Source organism: Parastagonospora nodorum (assembly GCF_000146915.1).
Source record: "Parastagonospora nodorum SN15 chromosome Unknown scaffold_38, whole genome shotgun sequence".
NCBI classification, from domain to species: domain Eukaryota; kingdom Fungi; phylum Ascomycota; class Dothideomycetes; order Pleosporales; family Phaeosphaeriaceae; genus Parastagonospora; species Parastagonospora nodorum.
Window position 1 is genome coordinate 13,986 of NW_001884586.1, and position 17,613 is coordinate 31,598.

Sequence of the window (17,613 nt, forward strand, 5' to 3'; positions counted from 1 at the left end):
TTTAGTTATATTATACTATAATAGTTTCTTAGCTTATTACTTACTATTAGAGAGTTATTATAAGTATTATCTATATATGCTATTATTCTATGCAGAGAACTAGAGTTAGTAGGCATATAAACTCTTATATAAGTATGCAGTAAAAGAATATAAATATCTTTTATAGAAGTAGTGCGTAGTAAAGATTAAAGTTCTAGTATATCTCTAAAGAGAAAAAAAGTATATCTATTATATTCTCTTGCATAATATAGATATACATAAATTAAGATATTTAAGATATAATATTTTGCTATATATAAACTATAGCCTTTAAAGTATTATATAGAAAGTATAGTTTAGATTTCTTTTTATTATCTAGTATAGCAATATACTTAAGCGTCTTCTTCTATATTTTAAAGCTACTAAAAATCTATAGAAACTTAGTATACGCAATCTATAGATTAGTCTTAACTAATAGTATATTTAAAATAGCTCTTAGGCGCTCTGCGCATTTCTCTTTAGCTTACTATAATACCTCTTATAGTTATATTTATAGTAGAGCGTTAGTAGCTAAGTTAGATTAATTAAGACTCTTATTCTTAGAGTTAGATATACTAAATTTATAGTTTAAGAGCATAGTAGAGTTATTATTTATACTATTAGTTATTAGTGCTAGTACTTTAAAGTAATAAATAAGAGTATAGTTAGTAGTAGCTCTACTACTAATACTCTAGAAGAAGTATTAGCTATAGATTATAGAAACGTTACTATTATACTATTACTTTTAGTTTAGTAAATTATCTTCTAATATATATTATAGCCTATATTCTTTATAGAGATAGTTAACTAAGTTCTGCTTAGCAGACTTACTATAGTTAATATGCCTATATGCGTTATATTAATATAATTCTTTATAGAGTTTTAACTCTAGGTACGCAGAAATAGCTTCTATATACTAAGAGAAATCTAAGTATTCTTGCTTTAAGAGTATATCTTCTACTAGTTATTAAATATAAGCTTTAATAAATTAACGTTATTATAGCGTTATATTATCTTAGTAGTTATTATAGAAGTAGTATTTAATACTATATAGTAAAAGAGCATATTAGTAAATAGCATATATAATAATTCTATATTAGTAGTTAATAATAAAGTAATTAGGATAAGATATAATAGTCTAGTATTTAATAGTATTAGTAGCATCTATAGTATTTTAACTTCTATCTATAGTAAAAATCTATTACTATGCTAATTTTAGCTAGTTAGTATTATAGTCTTTGCTAACGCAGACGTAACTTTAGTAGCTTTATACTATATATATCTTTAGCTTATATGCTTTATAATACTATCTTCTATTCTAAGGTTAATACTAACTTTATCTAAGAGAAATAAAGAGATATATATATTACTTTATAATACTTTATTAGAGTTTAGATTAGATATACTAATTTATATAGTGCTAGAGAGCTATAGTAAGCCTACGCATGCGTTTATTTTGCTAATACTAGAAACTGCACTATACTAGATTTACTAGCGCATTAATAAGCATTAGCTTATGCGCTTTATTAATAATATATATAATAACTCTATTAATAAGATTATAGTTCTAGATAATAATAGTATATCTAATAATGTAATAGCTAGCTATAAAGCATATATCTAAGTCTAAGCTCTACGTATCTACTAAATAAACGTATTTACTAAAAAAAATATCTATAAGATAAGCTAATAAATAGTTAAAGAATAAACTAGATAGCACTATTATATAAACTATAGTAAGTATATAAGATTAAGTAAGTGCAAAGTAAGATAAGATATTATATAGTAACTAGAAATAAAAGTATTATAAGTTTGCGTAGAAGTTACTAGATATAGGTATTAAGATAGTTAGAAATATAATAAATAAGGCTATAGTAATTAGAATAACAGACTACTTAAAGAACTAGCAGTTAATATTAGAAGTATAGAGATCTTAGCATTTTACTAGAAAACGTCTATTCTCTAGAGTTAAAGGCAAGCTTTCTATAATTTATATCTATAATAATTCTAGTAATAAAGTAGAAAGTAATTCTTTTAGTATCTATCTATAAAGTTAACTAGTATTATCTTAGCAATAAAGTAATAAAGTTAGTAGTTTATATTTAAGTCGTGCTAAGATAGATAAATTTACAGATTTATTTAACGCTGCTAGAAGAAGTTAGATAGTTAGTATTATTAAGAATATATAATATTAATAGATCTTAGCTACTATATATATATAGTATAAGACTCTAGTTATATTAGTCTAAAAGTAGGCAAACTTAATAAGTAGTAAAAGTAGAGAGTTTATAATAGTAGTAAAAGAGCAGTTATTTAGATCTATATATTAGAGCTAAGAGAGTAAGCACGTAATACTAAAAGAGAATCTCTTTAATTAGAAAACGTTTAGATAGATTCTAGAGAATAGGCAGCAATAGTCTATACTAAAAGACTAGTTTAGTATTAGTATTTTTACTTTGCTACTATAAAGTATAGTATTAAACTACTTTATAGAATAAAGTCTACTAATAATAAGGTTTCTTTAATAGATTAAGATAGTATAGTTATATAATATAACTATTAAACTAGTATTATAATATATTAAGAATATATATATATCTTATATAATAGATAGCGCTCTGCTTCTATCTTTATAATTAGAAGAGGTAACTAAGAATAAGTTAGTAATTAGAGACTCTGCAGAATTTCTTTTATCTATTAGTAATAGTTAATAATTAGTTAAGAAAGTTAAAGATAGTAATAATATTAGCGCAATATAGTATAGTATAAATATATAGGTTATTAGAGATAGTATTATTATTTAATAATAGTTTATATTAAGAGAGAAGAAAGATAGGCAGAGTTATTCTACTTTTCTTTAATATTACTATAATAAGACCTAGAATATCTCTAATAACCTCTTATAATATATTAGCAGTAGCTATACTCTACTTATATATAATTTTAGCTACTAAAAGATATTAAAATACTTAACTCTATTAAAATATTGCTTAACTCTGCTATAATATTACTTAACTCTACTATAATATTGCTTAACTCTACTATAATATCGCTTAACTCTTAGGTATATATAAGCTAGCTTAGCACTATTATTAACTTAATATTAGAAATCTTAATATATATAGGTTATGCGCTACGTACAGAGCAGGCTAGGTATTATATTATTAATATTATTAGCAAATACATATCGTAGAAATAGCGCGTATATGCTTCTTTTAATACTCTTTGCAAGCGTTAAGAGAAGGCAAAGGTAGCTATATTATATATTCTACTACTATACAGCTATATAATAGTTTAGAAAACTACGCTAGTTCTAAAGCATATTAATTTAGAAGTAGTACTATACTAGACTATAATAGAGAAGAATTAGCATCTAATTTACATTATATATACGCTTCTTTAGGCTAGTGTATATAATAACCTAATTAAGAAGAATTAGAGCTTAATACTATAGTGCATTATATACTAGGCTTAAGAGGCTAGAGCTAACTAAGCCTTAAGTATAAATATCTAGTAATTACTACTATAGCTTAGTAGCGATTTATCTCTAGTCTTATAGATAATATATACTTATATCTGTTATTACTATGCATCTAGTATATAATAAAAAGTAGCTTGCTTATTTATATAGCTTGCTAATCTATAAGGTATATTAATACTTAATCTTAGATCTTATATATTATCTCTAATGCTTCTAGTAAGTAGACCTATATTATAAAAGAATAGTAGAAACATAGAAAAATATAGTACAAGCAAACTCTCTAGCTCTAATTAGCTGCATTCGAATCAACCCGCTACGTCATACAGTCTCCTACCAGTCTGCCCCCCTGCTTCCTCAACGCAGTGTTCCTATCACATCCATCGATTATCTTCCTGAATTCGGCTTTGCACGTCTCCGCATCGACTTTCCACTGACACCCCTCGTAGACCTCGACGCTCCATTTGACCTCGATCGGAACGACTTCGTCACGCGTGTCGCAGCACGGAAACGCTGTGCGCAGTACCGTGGAAAAGTACTTGCTTTTCATGGTCTTTTTGTCTTTCGAGTCGCACCAGTCGTACACGGGCTTGGTGAGGTGGCCGCGGTTCGCAACTTGGCCCGAGTCGTAGCATTTTACTTCGTCCTTGTCGAAATTGGGTGTTTTTGGGGGTGTCGTGGTGGGTTCTGGATCCTTTGTGACTGTGGTTGTAGTGGTGGAGGGCTCAGGCTGTGCGGTCTTTGTTATGACTGTGAACACGGTGGTCGTGCCGCCGCCTGGAGTGGTCGTGGTCGTGGTTGTGCTGGGCTTTGGGTCAGAGCCGCCCGGCGAGTCGTCGTTGGGATCGTCGACGTTCGCGGGGCAAGTGAGTTCCTCTTCTTCGGTTTGTTCTTCTTCTTCTGGGACAAGCGGGTCACCAGGGAAGGTTGGAAAGGGGTCAAAGGGGTTGGGGGCACCTGTGCCGCCTGGGCTGGGTGGCCGACTACCGGGCGGCAAGCATGTCAAAGCTGGGAAGGCGCATGGTGTCACGGTAGGTTTTGGCTGGCCCCAATTGATGGTCAGACTCGGTAAGACGATGGGAGGTGGTGGACCTGGACAAAAGGCCAGGGACAGGGTTTCCCGGCCACCGCCTCCCCCAGGAACGTCTGTGGGATCGGTACCGGGAGGTTTGGTTCCGCCGGTGCACTAATCGAAGGTGGCTGGGATGTCCTCACTGTAACGCCTGTCCTGTAATATACTGCAGGCCACGAAGGTCGTTGTGCTCAGCCTCACGGAGGACGTGCGCCTATTGCTGTTGTTGTCGGTTGAGCAGGAAGTCGTGCAGCTTGCGCCGTTGTCAATGACGATGGTGGAGGGCTCCCATCGACTTATAGTCAAGGGTGGAAAGGTAAGAGTGGTCTTGATAGTATTGTCCTCGGTCACGGTGATGCGCGGGTAGTCGATGGTAGTGGTATAAGATGGCCACGGCGGGAGAACAAAGGTGCACGGGAAGAAGCACTGTACTTGTGGATTCGGTTCGTTCCAAATGTCTGGGGATAGCCAAATCAGACTTGATGAGTTGGAGTTCTGATCGTCGCCCTCTCCTTCATGCAACGGGGTGCCAGGAGCGATTACAAAGGGCTGAGTAAATGTAGTCCCGCGAGGAATAATGGTTTCCCGTGGAAGTGGCTGGTTAGCAGGAACAGTATTGCCGCTGGGATCCCTGAAGGACTGGCTCGGGATGAAACCAGCGGGTAGAGGGATATCCAGAGGTGTCGGTACGCCGGCTGGTATCATGATGGGGTTACTGACGGAGCCTCCCGTGCCACAACAGGTGGATGTGATCAAGCGGAAAAAGCTACACTGACTGCACTTATCGGACCCTGGCCCGCTTGGAACGTTCTGGGCGCCTCTATTGGGTAGACGTGGGATGTCTGTTGCGGCACCAGAGCCGAGCGTAAACATTTGACCTGCAGGCACTGTCGTGTGCGACATAGGAATGACGGTTGCGGACTCGGGTGATTTGTATTCGTTTGGATCGTCCAGACCAATGCCGCCACCTGTTGAGTCATCAAAGTCAATGGACCAGATCATGATGCCGCCCTACAAACAAGATTAGCAACTATATCTAGCACACTGCGAGGCAAATGAACATACCAAGCACCTATCGTTAGCGAAGGCTTCTTTCATCGCATACGTCTCAGCGTCGTCGTAACCAACCCAGCTGTCGCCTGCATACTTGAAGTACTTGACCATGGCAGTGGTGTTGAAATACGGAGTGATGCCCTCATCTTTGATAATCCTTCGGATTTCAAGATTGGAGAGTACACCTGGGAAGGCTGTGCAGGAACCTGCTGCGCCCGCGGAGCCGCCAATGAACCGGCAACCCATCTTATCGCATGAGGGATCTACCAGTTGATAAGTCCGACCATAGTACGCGATACCAAAGTTGACCTTTGCTGGATCGACACCATCGAACTAGAGCGGCTTTAAGTTCTTGTCAATCTCAGTAATGTCCGTCTGTGGCCGCACGATGGACCCAAGGGTTTTGACATCTTGATCCCAAGGACCATGGAGATCGTAACTAAGCTCGATGATTAGTACGAGATCAGCACAGGAGCAGCTCTTTCGTTCTCACCTCATGAAACCCATGAAGTCAACATAATCTTGCATTGCAGCTGGTTTGAAGCCTAAACATCGATATCATCAGCTTGTGTCACGTCTTAGGCATACAAGTTTGCGGTAGAACGGCTTACCGCGAAGATACCTAATGTCAAGTTAGCTACCACGTCTTATGTTGCACACCGATCGAAGATACTTACCAGTAGTCAGGCGCGATAGTCAAGCTACTACCATAGCGGCCAGCGAACGCAGCATGCATTTCCTTCATGAGCAATACGAGGTTATCGGTGTCCTCCTTTCGTCCTCCCCGCTTTGGCTCTGCTGGGTACTCCCAGTCAATATCTGCGCCTTGGAAGCCATAAGTATCCATAAAATGGATGAGGGAGCTGACGAAGGCAGCACGATTTCCCTGGGTTGATACCATGTCGGAATAGGCATTATAGGTTTTGGTGCCTGGATCGTTGAAGGACCACTGTCGTGTGTTAGTATCGACTCTGAAAAGAGTTGCAGGAGACAAGCGTCACTATACGTGACTGACAACCAGAAAGTAGGCAAGTTTCCATGAGGTAAAGGATGTAGACTTACTCCGCCAATTGCGATCCAAGTCTGTAGCCCATTGCGCTTCAAAGATGTGAACTCCCCATATATAGGAATATCTCCATCATTCATTGGCATGATCTCGAATGTCGTTGGGTGAAAGAAAGCAAACGAGTAGAAAAGATGGGTGAGGCCTCGGGTGTTGATTTGGCGAGGCGCAACTTTGTCGCACTTTCGTTCTCTTGTATTCCATCCCTGATAATAGCCAATTCGGCGGCCTTTGGCGGTACCAGAGGACTTCCCACATGATGGAGAAGGTTTGATATCACATGACCCAAAGCCAGCCTGACAAGGCGTTTTACCTACAATTGATAAGCAGTGGCATCAAAGATCGCGCCGAGTGTGTCTTGTAGCACTTACCATACTGCGGCTCGGGATCTTTACAATGTACATCTTCTGTACCACACCAGCCGTAGAAAGAGCAACATAATTTCAAGCCGCATGAAGTCTGTCCATCAGCTGAGTCGATGCCACACATTGCTTTCGCGTCGCAGTTGGAGATACACTTCTCGCCACAATTGTACGATTTGAAACCACATTTACCTAGAATTTGAGCGACGGGGTTAGTATGTGACTCGAGCAAGGATGAGAAGTGGATTCTAAATACCATCAGAGTTGCCTAGAAAAGACGTTCATGTTAGCACAATTCCTGGATATATGACAAGGGGCATACGTACAGCAGGAGCCGTCAAGACAAGGCTTTCCTGGTCCGCACTGCATGGGACCTTCAACTGCCTGTCTCTTTGTGAGTGCGCCACTTTGGTGCATTTGATGATGAGATGAGCGACGCCATGTCGCAGCTGAGCCTGTCTCGTTGAGTAATCTTGTCCCATTGACCGAACCTATAGAGTTTCGAGTACTATTACCGCTCAGTTGACCAAGAATGTACTGTTCACTGAGACCAATAATGTCGATCATGTCTGATTGTGGTTGTCGTTGAGTCTGGAAATCGTAGGTGGTGAGAGACTCATCGACATCACCCGCGGTGATGTTCCAACTGGTCACGTTCTTCTCCACAGAGCTAGAAGTGTTGAATGGTGTTGCTCCAACAGTGAATCCAGAGGAGCCGGCTGCCATGGCCGAAAGAGTAGCACTAGCCGCTGCTGGAGCAAGGACATCGTCTGTGTCGCCGAAGCTGACGGACTGTGTCGATCCATTGACCACAGTCATGGATAACTTCACAGCCGCATTTAGCGCCGTCGTGTCTCCCGCAGTGATGACCTCACCGCTCGGCATCTCTATGATAGGCTCCGTACTGTTATCATCCATGACAAAACCAGCGTACACCTACACGTATCGAAGCTATTAGCATCTATTCGATAGAAATGAAGGCAAATACATACCCATCCAGCATCTACAAGATCCGCTGTACTCAGATTGTCCGCAAAGGTCAGTTTCGCGGCAGCCGACGTATTGGTGCTGGGAACATTGATTGTTTCGCCCGATCGGCGCCGGAACCCGCCTTTGCCTTGAAACTGCTCCGCTCCAGCGGCGTCGAGGAAATAGACGCGTGCTCCATGTCGTTGTGCTACGGCTTTAGCTCCATCCAAGAGCCTGAACCGAAAAGCTATGCCATCTTCTTGTGTGGGGTTCACCTTAGGTGACTGGGCTTGAAAATGGTTAAATAAAATCCGGGCCAAAGAGGCATGTATCAGTCCTTGCCAATTCTGTTCGGATCCAATATTACCGCATCTGTTGGAGATTGGTGCGCAATAAGTAGTGCCGGTACTGCCGTCTCCTTCGGGATTTCCTTGTCTAGCACAAGGTCAGTCAAGAGTGCGCTTGGCGATGAGCATACGAAAGACTAACCCTGCCGTGCCAACTCCGCCTTCGATCCAAGAGGCTTTAAGATAGAAGACCCTAAATCAGTCTACATCCTGAAGTTTTCTAATAGTTGCCATCTTACCTGGGGGGAATTCGTCGCAACTATAGCTTCTGCCAGATCGTCTCCTGCTTTGAGTCGGGTTTTGCGGATTGGATGACCAATACATGATCTCCAAGTTGGCCTTCTTGAGAGGCTCGCTGAGATCTTGTGGAACAATATCTGTTATTGGTTGTCCTGTGAGCCCGTTGGCCCAAAGTGGCACTACGTTAGGTTGATTGGGCTCAGGACATCTGGGAGCTGCGCGTGTGCCGGCCCAAGTTTCTTTAGGACATTGGAATTCGCGCCGGATATCAGCTCTGCTAGTCAACCCTGTGAATCCTGGAAATCTTTGTTGTGCTCTTTGACCAAAGTCGAAAGTGAACCATCCTGCTTGTCTTCCAGCCCAGGTGGATTTCGATGCGTCTGCTTCCCAGTTACGGACATTCTGGCAGATGGCCGGCATTTTATTGCAATTGTATTCCAGGATGATATCAGTTGCAGGGATAAGCACTTGCCTCAAACCCTTGATGGCTTCGCGGTGCCAGAAAGGTGTTGGGACATAGACATCGCTGTTTGGGGCTTGTAAGTTCTGCCATGTCCATCGTTGGATGAACTGTTTATTGGACACAACCCAAGAGGACCAATACGAGCGTAGAAAGAAAGCGAAGCATCGCTACGATGTACAAAGAGGGGAAGTATGTCTGACACTATTTTGCATGCTGATTCAGTAGACTTATAACATCAACGAAACTATGCCCAGGTATGGTACGCTGTATAACTTTTTGCAACACCCTTGCACAAGGTATGTGCTCAATGGCGGAATGTTTCGCCTGCGCTACGAATTCCATCTCCGGTACGCCTCGTGGTAGCTCAATACATCTGTAGGTTACCGCGCTATCATACGGAGGAAGAGCCTCATCTGGTTAGCAAGACTGAGTCCAACTGCTACAGCATAGACCAGCGTAGAGCGTACGCTAGATTGGATCAAGCCAACGTCGGTAGGGTCCATGGCTGGCCTTACAGGCGGTGGGTCAAGGGACGGGCCGATATAGCCCATATTATGACTATTTTTGGACCAAGCAACATGTGGACTGCAGAACTGCCGCTCTCGAGAAACCGGTCCATGGTACGTTCCGCTTCAGAATCACCACAACTAGCCTCCAAATCAGGAGACTAGCCGATGCTTGAATGACTGCCAAGCCCAAGGCCTCTCTTTGCGCGATATAAGGCTAAATGTCTCCTGTCATCTACATGGCCGCGGCATCGACTTAGGCAGGAAAGTGAACTTTCGCTGTTGGCGCTAACTCTGCTTGGTCTTGGTGAGCTGCTACGGCCTGTTTCTCCTTTCCCAAAACGAATCTACCGATTCTCCATTATTTCCCTCAACGAAAAGAACCACGTGAATACTGTATTCGTCCTGGTCGATTTGGTTGATGATAGCCCTATCGAAAAAGACTCGACTTCCTTCTGGGATATTGCCGCTTCGAAGAAAATGACTGAACTCCGGGTCCTCTCCAGAGCCATCTGCCCAGTCCCTGTCATCATCGTCAGGGACGACTTCCGCCGCTTTGACACCGTCGCCCAAGTCCACCGGGTTCATGTACAGTTCGTCTTCGCATTGCATAATCTCTTCCTTATTGGCATTGAGGTATGAGTGGACTTGCGAGACAAAATCATGCAAGGATATAGGAGAGCCATCCTCCTTGTCGATGATCAGCGGCTCTGGGGCAGCGTATCGGTCTTCCTCCTCGTGCTCGTCCATGTTGTGCTTCTCCTCGCAGACGTCGATGTAGACCGAGATGTTGGTGAATGGGGGGCTTGCCAAGGACTCTGAGGCGATGCTGGCGTCCATGAAGGGCGTGAGATAATTTCCAGGATCTTTGACTTGGATGTCGTTTAACGAGCCGAAAACGTCCCAACGGAGTCGTTCTAACAGGTCATCTCGGAGTCGGTCAAGGTAATGCACCACCGGCGGATCAGGCGTATCCTCGCGGTCTACCTCGTTAGGCAGGCTAGGCTTCATTACGAAGAGAAATGAAAAAGCAGATGGGGCGGAAAATTGCAGTTGGGCGTGAAGAGATTGAATGGTTCTCGGTGAGAGCGTGGGTAGTGGTTCGAGCGCTAAATGTGCTAGCGGCTAATTTATCAGCCCGCACCCAGTTTTTCCTACACCTAGCTAGCGCGCCTCGTGTTATTCGTTAAGCCCCAGCCTAGGTTCGGAGATTCTCAATGGCCCAGATGGTGGTCTAGTCTCTTGGTCTCCTCGACGATGCGAGAAAAATTGTACCTGCATATTGCGGCACAGCACGATGTTCCCGTTGCGGAAGGTGCCTATGGACGCTGGTGGCTGTTCGACCCTGATTTTGATCTTCCATGCAGACCAGCTGCAAACATCCGACTTGATACCCGTGCGTTTCGATAATCATGTGAAGTGGGTTCGTGATCTTAGTGGGTCAGCATCAACTCATTTGCGTATGCAACACTCGGGGCGAAAGCGTAGGGGTGGGCACATCGGCTGCACAACTAGTACAGTACGCCTTGCACGGCTCAAGCTACTCCGACGGGATGAGAAGAAAGATAACATGCGCAATGGACTGCACTCTGCTTCCTCGAACAACCCAGCTTTTCATGCTCCCTCGCTCAGTATCTGTTAGCTATGTGGTCTGTACTTTCTGTTGGTGTGATTGCAATTCGACTCGCGACCACGGCTGTTGAAGCTGCTGTTGCACCAGGTGAAGTGAATTGTCGCTACACTACAACATCTAGCGCGAGTGTAAACTACTATACATGCACCGAGTTGGCGGACTGGTACTACATAACAGTTGAGCAATTCTTCTTGTGGAACCCGACCGTGAACAAGGAATGCTCCAATGTTAAGCCGAACACCGAGTATTGCGTTGATGGCTGTAAGTCCACACCCTTCCTAGAACGAGTGGAATGCATATTAATTCAACTCTTCATGTAGTCATTCAGCCGGCTCTATCGACCGATGGTTTGTGTGGTCCACAAAACGGCAACACATCATGTATCGAAACTGATATGCCATGCTGCAATGGCGAGACGTGGAAATGCGGTAATCTGTAAACAGACGCGCATCAAATCTTTTACTTGACTACATGCTGACTCAACCACAGCGATTCATGTCTTCCTGGAACATGCTATTCTGGTGCCTGCTTAGGCTTTCCTTCGGAGTATTCCATGGATGGCAAGTGCGGGTACGTAAAATCTCACATATGCTCAACCGCCATGTCAAAGGCATGTCAGCCTATATCTTAGAGAAGATTGTCGTCGATGAAAGAGCTATATCGTTAATCACCCACGTGCTCTGCTGACGTTAATCAACCATCAAGATCACAAAATAAGAACCTCAAGTGCGGCGGCAAATGGGGCTCCTGCTGTAGCGCCGCCGGCAAGTGCGGTACGGGTGAAGAATTCTGTGGTGTGAACAAGTGCCAGAGTGGCAACTGTACGATGATCATTCCATCATGGACACCTCCCGAAGTGTCTTCCACATCAATGCCTGTTGCTGTTCCCACGCCGACAGCTGGGTCCATCAGCCCCGACGGTAGCTGCGGGTTCGTAAAGACCATCATAAAACACCTCAACGTAGATGCTAACCGAGATAGCGGGACCAACAAATTCGTATGCAAGGGCTCCAAGTTCGGAGATTGCTGTAGCTCCTCTGGCTTCTGTGGATCTACTACTGCTCATTGTGTGTATCTTCCAGTTAAGCAGTGCATCGACCTTCACTAACCGGTCTATCTTACAACTAGGTACTGCTGGTTGTCAAGCATCCTTTGGAAATTGCACCAGCACAGACATCTCACCGGACGGCACTTGTAAGTCCTCGAAACAATTACTATGAGAAGTCTGAGCGAGCTCATGATTGACTTTCCATCCTAGGTGGTGGTACCAACAAATACAAGTGTAAAGGATCGGCCTTTGGCGACTGCTGCAGCTCCTCTGGATATTGCGGTTCTTCGACCACCCACTGTAAGTATATTTCGGCTCTGGGTATACATTTACACATTGAAACTGACGAAATTGCAGGCTCGACTGCTGGTTGCCAGACTGGGTTTGGCACTTGCACCGGGACCTCTCTCTCGCCCGACGGTACGTAGCCTCCCGCGTTATGTACCTCAACGCTATATCACATGGTCTTAACACAGCTCGTGTGGTCTTGTGAAGATTGATACGGCGCCGCTGAAGCACGCGAAACGGATCCCCATGTTGCAACGAGGAACTTCACTGACCAATCAATCCTTCCAGGTACATGTGGTGGCAGTAAAAAGTACCAATGTAAAGGCTCTGGTTACGGCGACTGTTGCTCATCTTCAGGATATTGCGGCTCAACAAGTGGTCACTGTACCGCAGGCTGCCAGGGCTCATTCGGGACCTGCACAGTCACTGACATCTCGCCCGACGGTACCTGCGGTAAGCATTCCCCCAACCTTAAAAAAAGAGGATAAACAAACACATAGTGTATAAAAATTATACTAATCTCCCACGCAGGTGGAACGAACAAGTACAAATGCAAAGGCAGTCCCTTCGGTAACTGCTGCAGTTCATCCGGGTATTGCGGCGACACGACTGCGCACTGTCAAGCAGGTTGCCAATCACAATTCGGGACCTGCTCTGCTACGGCATCAACAACCAAACCATCATCCCCAACCCGGTGTATCGACAGATGGCACATGTGGCGGCTCCAAAGGGCCTCAAGTGTCAAGGGCAGCCCGTTCGGAAACTGTTGCAGCTCAGGTGGATATTGCGGCGATACTGTTCAACACTGCGCACAAGGCTGGTACGTTTCCGACCACTCTATTGAATCCATATCTCCTAACTCCAAGATAGTCAGAAATCATTCTCAAGGCGCTTGTCTTACAGCAAACGTCCCCACTCTCAACGGAGACTGCGGCGATAGTAAAGGCGGGTACACCTGTGCCAACGGTCCTTTCAATGGCCAATGCTGCTCTACCGGAGGCTTCTGCGGGTGAGTACTTGTCTCTATGATCTGCTGATAGAATTTTGCTAACGTCGTCTCTTCCATGTAGATCGACTGATACCCATTGCAAATCAGGATGGTAAGCTCTCCACCCATACATTAACTCAAGTCCGTCCGGCACCTGACAGTCCACAGTCAAAAAGGTTATGGTGCTTGCAAATAGTCTACATGCGCATATTGGATTGTTTCTACACAGCTGGAAGCACAGCTGTAATGTAGATATCATAATAACACTGACGTGCATTCCAACCCTAACCCTGACGCGTCATTTTGATGACCAAAACGCCGTTTCTCGAGTTATTGGTGTGGCTGAACCTAGCGGGTGAGACCAGCTCCTCGATTTCGTGATTCCCCCAAAGTTCAAGAATCATTACACATTTGTTGAGAACATAGTCACACAGCGCCTAGAAGAGAAGCGAAAGCGCGAGAAGGAGAATACACCAATCGAAAGAGAAGACACGCTTCACTTTTTATGCAGCGCGAAAGACCCCGACACCGGTGCACCAGCTTTTGGCCGAAGAGACCTGCTGGGAGAAGCCAATCTCCTAATCATGGCGGGCTCGGATACGACGTCTATTACGATAAGCAGCTTGTTGGTCTACCTCACGCATAATCGGCGCGCATATCTGAAGCTGATCGAAGAGATCAGGGACATGTTCCTTAGTGCTGAAGACATTGTCCATGGTCCCAAGTTATTGACCGACTGCAAGTACTTGCGAGCTTGTATCGACAAGACGTCGTGCGTCTCTCCTGCAGGTCCGATCCAACTTGCGAGAGAGGTTTTAGCAGGAGGCACGTCTATCAATGGCGAGCATTATTCAGCCGGTGTTGTCCTCGGTACGCCTAATTGGGCCATGGGACGAAATGAAGCGCACTACGGGGACGCGTACACCTTCGGACCCGAGCAATGGGTAGTATCGGATGAGTTGGAATCTTTTGTCGCTGACGACGTGCGCAGGCTGATACGTAGCCTTCATACCTTCTTCAAGAGACCTGGAGATTGTGTGGGGTAGAAGCTGGCTATGCTGCAGATGTCCATCGTGGTTGTGAGGACACTATGGCGTGTGGATGTGAGACTGGCTCCGGGCGCGGATGTAAGTGCGGCAAATGCGAAGCTGAGATGGTGTCAAAGAGATCCTAGGCAGTATGTTGTAGGTGATGCTTACATTGCGTTGCATCAAGGACTCGTAGAGCAGGTTAGAACACGAAAAAACTGAGGCAAGTGCGATAATGCGCTCAAGGTAGCGGTGGAGCTCGCGTGGGTCATGAAATGTGGCTCACACCATGACGCTTTGACGATGGTAAACGCGACACAAGATGAAGAGGTAGGTAGTGCGCAGGATATTTGCGTAGTTCGCGAGTTCAGAGCTGCTGATTTCCGTCTTCAGGGCCTTTGTAATAGTGTACTTCCCTCCCACATTCGTCTTCAACGGTTCCCGTGTACACCTTTCCGTCCACTTTGAAAGCAGCACCATTCTCAACCCTCAGCGCCACTTCGCCGCCACTTCTCGCCGTGACTGTGGCTTGCGTCATAGACCCTCCACTCCAATCAATATCCACCACAAAATTGCCTCGCGCAACAAGACCTTTCACACTACCCTTCGGAATCGCTGATTTGGGTAATGCGGGCAAAATATGCACGACTGAATGACTTTGCAACAACATTTCTGCGATGGCGGAGGTAAAGCCAAAGTTTCCGTCGATTTGGAACCATCTGTTCTCGCCGGAGTTCCACAAGTTATCCAGTGTGTATGTCTGCAGAAACGTGACGGCGTTGGACCAAACGTTTGCACCGTCTAACAATCGTGCGTAGAGATTCATGGCCCACACGCGCGACCACCCTGTGCTTCCAGAGCCAGCGCGCATACGATTGTCGAGTGCGACCTTAGAAGCCTGCGCCAACGTTTCGGACACGAGCGGTGTCATCTGTGAGCCAGGGAACAGGCCAAAGAGATGGCTGAAATGTCGGTGCGCCGGCTCGCCTTCCTTGTATTCGTTGCGCCACTCGAGAAGCTGACCTTTTGAGCCAATTTTTGGTTCCTTAATCTTGGACAAGTAATCTTTGGCCTTGGAGACGGTGATGTCCGTGATCCCCAAAGCTTTACCAGCGCTGATGACGTTATTGAACAATTCCCAGAGAAGCTCATTGTCCATTGTGGGGGCTATATCGACACCCTCCGTCTTTCCTGCGGTTCGCATGTTTGACGGAACGACGAACGTGTTCTCGGGCGACAGCGACGGTCCTGTGACATAGCTGCCATTGTACATGAACAAATAGCAGTAGTAGAAGTTCGCGGCATCCTTCAACACTGGCCAGGCGCGGTTCTGAAGGAAGTTCTTGTCCTGTGTGAAACGGTAGTGCTCCATGAGATGCTGTGATAACCATGCTCCTCCCATGGGCCATACCGTATACGGCGTACCCTTGTCGACTGGAGCTGCATCACCCCACAGGTCTGTGTTGTGATGTACAACAAATCCATCGTTACAGCCGTACATTTTCTTCGCCATGGCTCTACCTTGAGCGCGAGTCATATCTACGAGATCGAATAGCGGCTTGTGAGTTTCGTCCAAGTTGGTCGTAAGGGCGTGCCAGTAGTTCATCTCGGTGTTGATATTCACGGTATACTTACTTTGCCATGGAGGGTCGTAGTTGTCATTCCAAATACCCTGGAGATTGGCGGGCAAGGATCGATCGCCAGTATCGCGTGAAGATGCAAGAAGCAGATGGCGACCGTAATTGAAGTACAGAGTAACCAATTCAGGATCAGCGCCGGCGTTCTTTTTGTAGTTTGAGAGGCGAGAAGGGATGGGCTGTGTGCCAGCAGAGCCGGATGAACCAAGGTTAATATTGACGCGCGACAGTATTCCTTCGGCGTCTTTGACAGCAGCGGTCTTCACGGCATTATAGCCAGCTTTGACCGCGTTGTCAAGTTTGTTTTTTAACTCTAATTCCCATGCGCTCGCACTTCCATAACGATAGGATGTCTCCGCGTCGAAAAATATGTCTACTATTGTAGCTCCCTTGACCGACATTGTCTTTTCGTTGACAGAAATAGAGCCTGCATGGAATCAGTGGTGAAGCTTCAGCGAGTACACGGACCGAGCAAACCTGTATCACTGACAACCCTCGCTTCTGCGGTGAACGGAATGCCACCATTCCCCTTCAGCGTGATCGAATTGATGTTGCCAGAAGATGACGCGGCGTTCGAAGCTACATTCTGGCTCCTTGCGAGCGCAATATCCACATTCAGCTTCCCGGCTTGATTTGCCATCATCCTAAAAGCAAGTACACCTGCCGGGTAGCTCGCTACATACTCGCGCCTGAAGCTTGTCAGATGCGCTGCTCCCATGAGGCTGCACAAACTTACGTATAGTTCACCCCGCCAAGGATATAGGTGGTCATCGCTGTGCCTTGCCGAGTGTCCAGGATTCTTGTGTAGCTGCCCAAGGTACCACTGTGGCCAAAGTCAATGGTCATATCCACTGTTGGGTGGTACTGTTTCGGGCTCTGTGGGTTTCCAGCCATTGCATCAAGGGTCTGTTGTCCGGCGCTTGACATATCTCCATCCATCAACTTCTGTCGGATGGAAGATAGTGCGTTCAACGATTGCGAGTTGCCACGATCCTGCCATTGCCCACTCCATACTGAATTTTCGTTGATTGTAATCCTCTCCAATGTGGTGCCGTAAGCAGCTGCAGCAACGCGACCATTGCCGATAGGCAATGACGAAGACAGGCTGCTCCCTGGCGTGTTGAAGTAGAGGTAACGAGATGCGTCCCGTTGCGCGTGTGTTAAGGTCACGACAATGAAGGAAGTGACGTAAGTATACACACGCATCTTGACGAATCCGCCGCAACTTCGAGTGGTGTTTGCGATGAGGTAGCAGAGGCACTGTCATGATATATGCCAGTTTCCAGATCACGAGTCGCAGTTGAATATGATGTGAATACAGTGCTACTGAGGGGTATGCGAGATGTTCCTCCAGTCGGGATCCAAGGTCCGCCGCGTGAAGAGTTTCTGGTTAAATAAACTTCGGCTAAACCGCTCGCGT

General features: G+C 45.1%; 5 protein-coding genes across 5 annotated transcripts; 1 reads left to right on the forward strand and 4 right to left on the reverse strand.

Moving 5' to 3' along the window:
- Positions 1-3,812: 3,812 nt before the first annotated feature.
- SNOG_15411 (hypothetical protein) lies at positions 3,813-5,867 on the reverse strand (the record flags this gene model as incomplete). The annotated part of the gene is made up of 3 exons (XM_001805507.1): positions 3,813-4,462; positions 4,781-5,579; positions 5,634-5,867. The coding sequence occupies 3 exons, from the start codon at positions 5,865-5,867 to the stop codon at positions 3,813-3,815; spliced, it is 1,683 nt and encodes a 560-aa protein (XP_001805559.1).
- A 1,555-nt stretch (positions 5,868-7,422) lies between these two features.
- Positions 7,423-9,022, reverse strand: SNOG_15412 (hypothetical protein; the record flags this gene model as incomplete). Its single annotated transcript, XM_001805508.1, has 5 exons — positions 7,423-7,537; positions 7,585-7,982; positions 8,039-8,304; positions 8,505-8,555; positions 8,602-9,022. The coding sequence occupies 5 exons, from the start codon at positions 9,020-9,022 to the stop codon at positions 7,423-7,425; spliced, it is 1,251 nt and encodes a 416-aa protein (XP_001805560.1).
- Positions 9,023-9,886: 864 nt separating this feature from the next.
- SNOG_15413 (hypothetical protein) lies at positions 9,887-10,582 on the reverse strand (the record flags this gene model as incomplete). Its single annotated transcript, XM_001805509.1, has 1 exon — positions 9,887-10,582. One exon carries the CDS (start codon positions 10,580-10,582, stop codon positions 9,887-9,889), a length of 696 nt encoding a protein of 231 aa, XP_001805561.1.
- Positions 10,583-11,215: 633 nt separating this feature from the next.
- On the forward strand, positions 11,216-14,574 carry SNOG_15414 (hypothetical protein; the record flags this gene model as incomplete). Its single annotated transcript, XM_001805510.1, has 11 exons — positions 11,216-11,465; positions 11,533-11,551; positions 11,694-11,774; positions 11,910-12,271; positions 12,351-12,398; positions 12,463-12,552; positions 12,610-12,672; positions 12,845-12,993; positions 13,072-13,360; positions 13,415-13,549; positions 13,889-14,574. The coding sequence occupies 11 exons, from the start codon at positions 11,216-11,218 to the stop codon at positions 14,572-14,574; spliced, it is 2,172 nt and encodes a 723-aa protein (XP_001805562.1).
- A 349-nt stretch (positions 14,575-14,923) lies between these two features.
- On the reverse strand, positions 14,924-17,399 carry SNOG_15415 (hypothetical protein; the record flags this gene model as incomplete). The annotated part of the gene is given in 4 exon segments (XM_001805511.1): positions 14,924-15,934; positions 15,968-16,620; positions 16,671-16,915; positions 16,930-17,399. 4 exon segments carry the CDS (start codon positions 17,397-17,399, stop codon positions 14,924-14,926), a joined length of 2,379 nt encoding a protein of 792 aa, XP_001805563.1.
- Between the last annotated feature and the right edge of the window lie 214 nt (positions 17,400-17,613).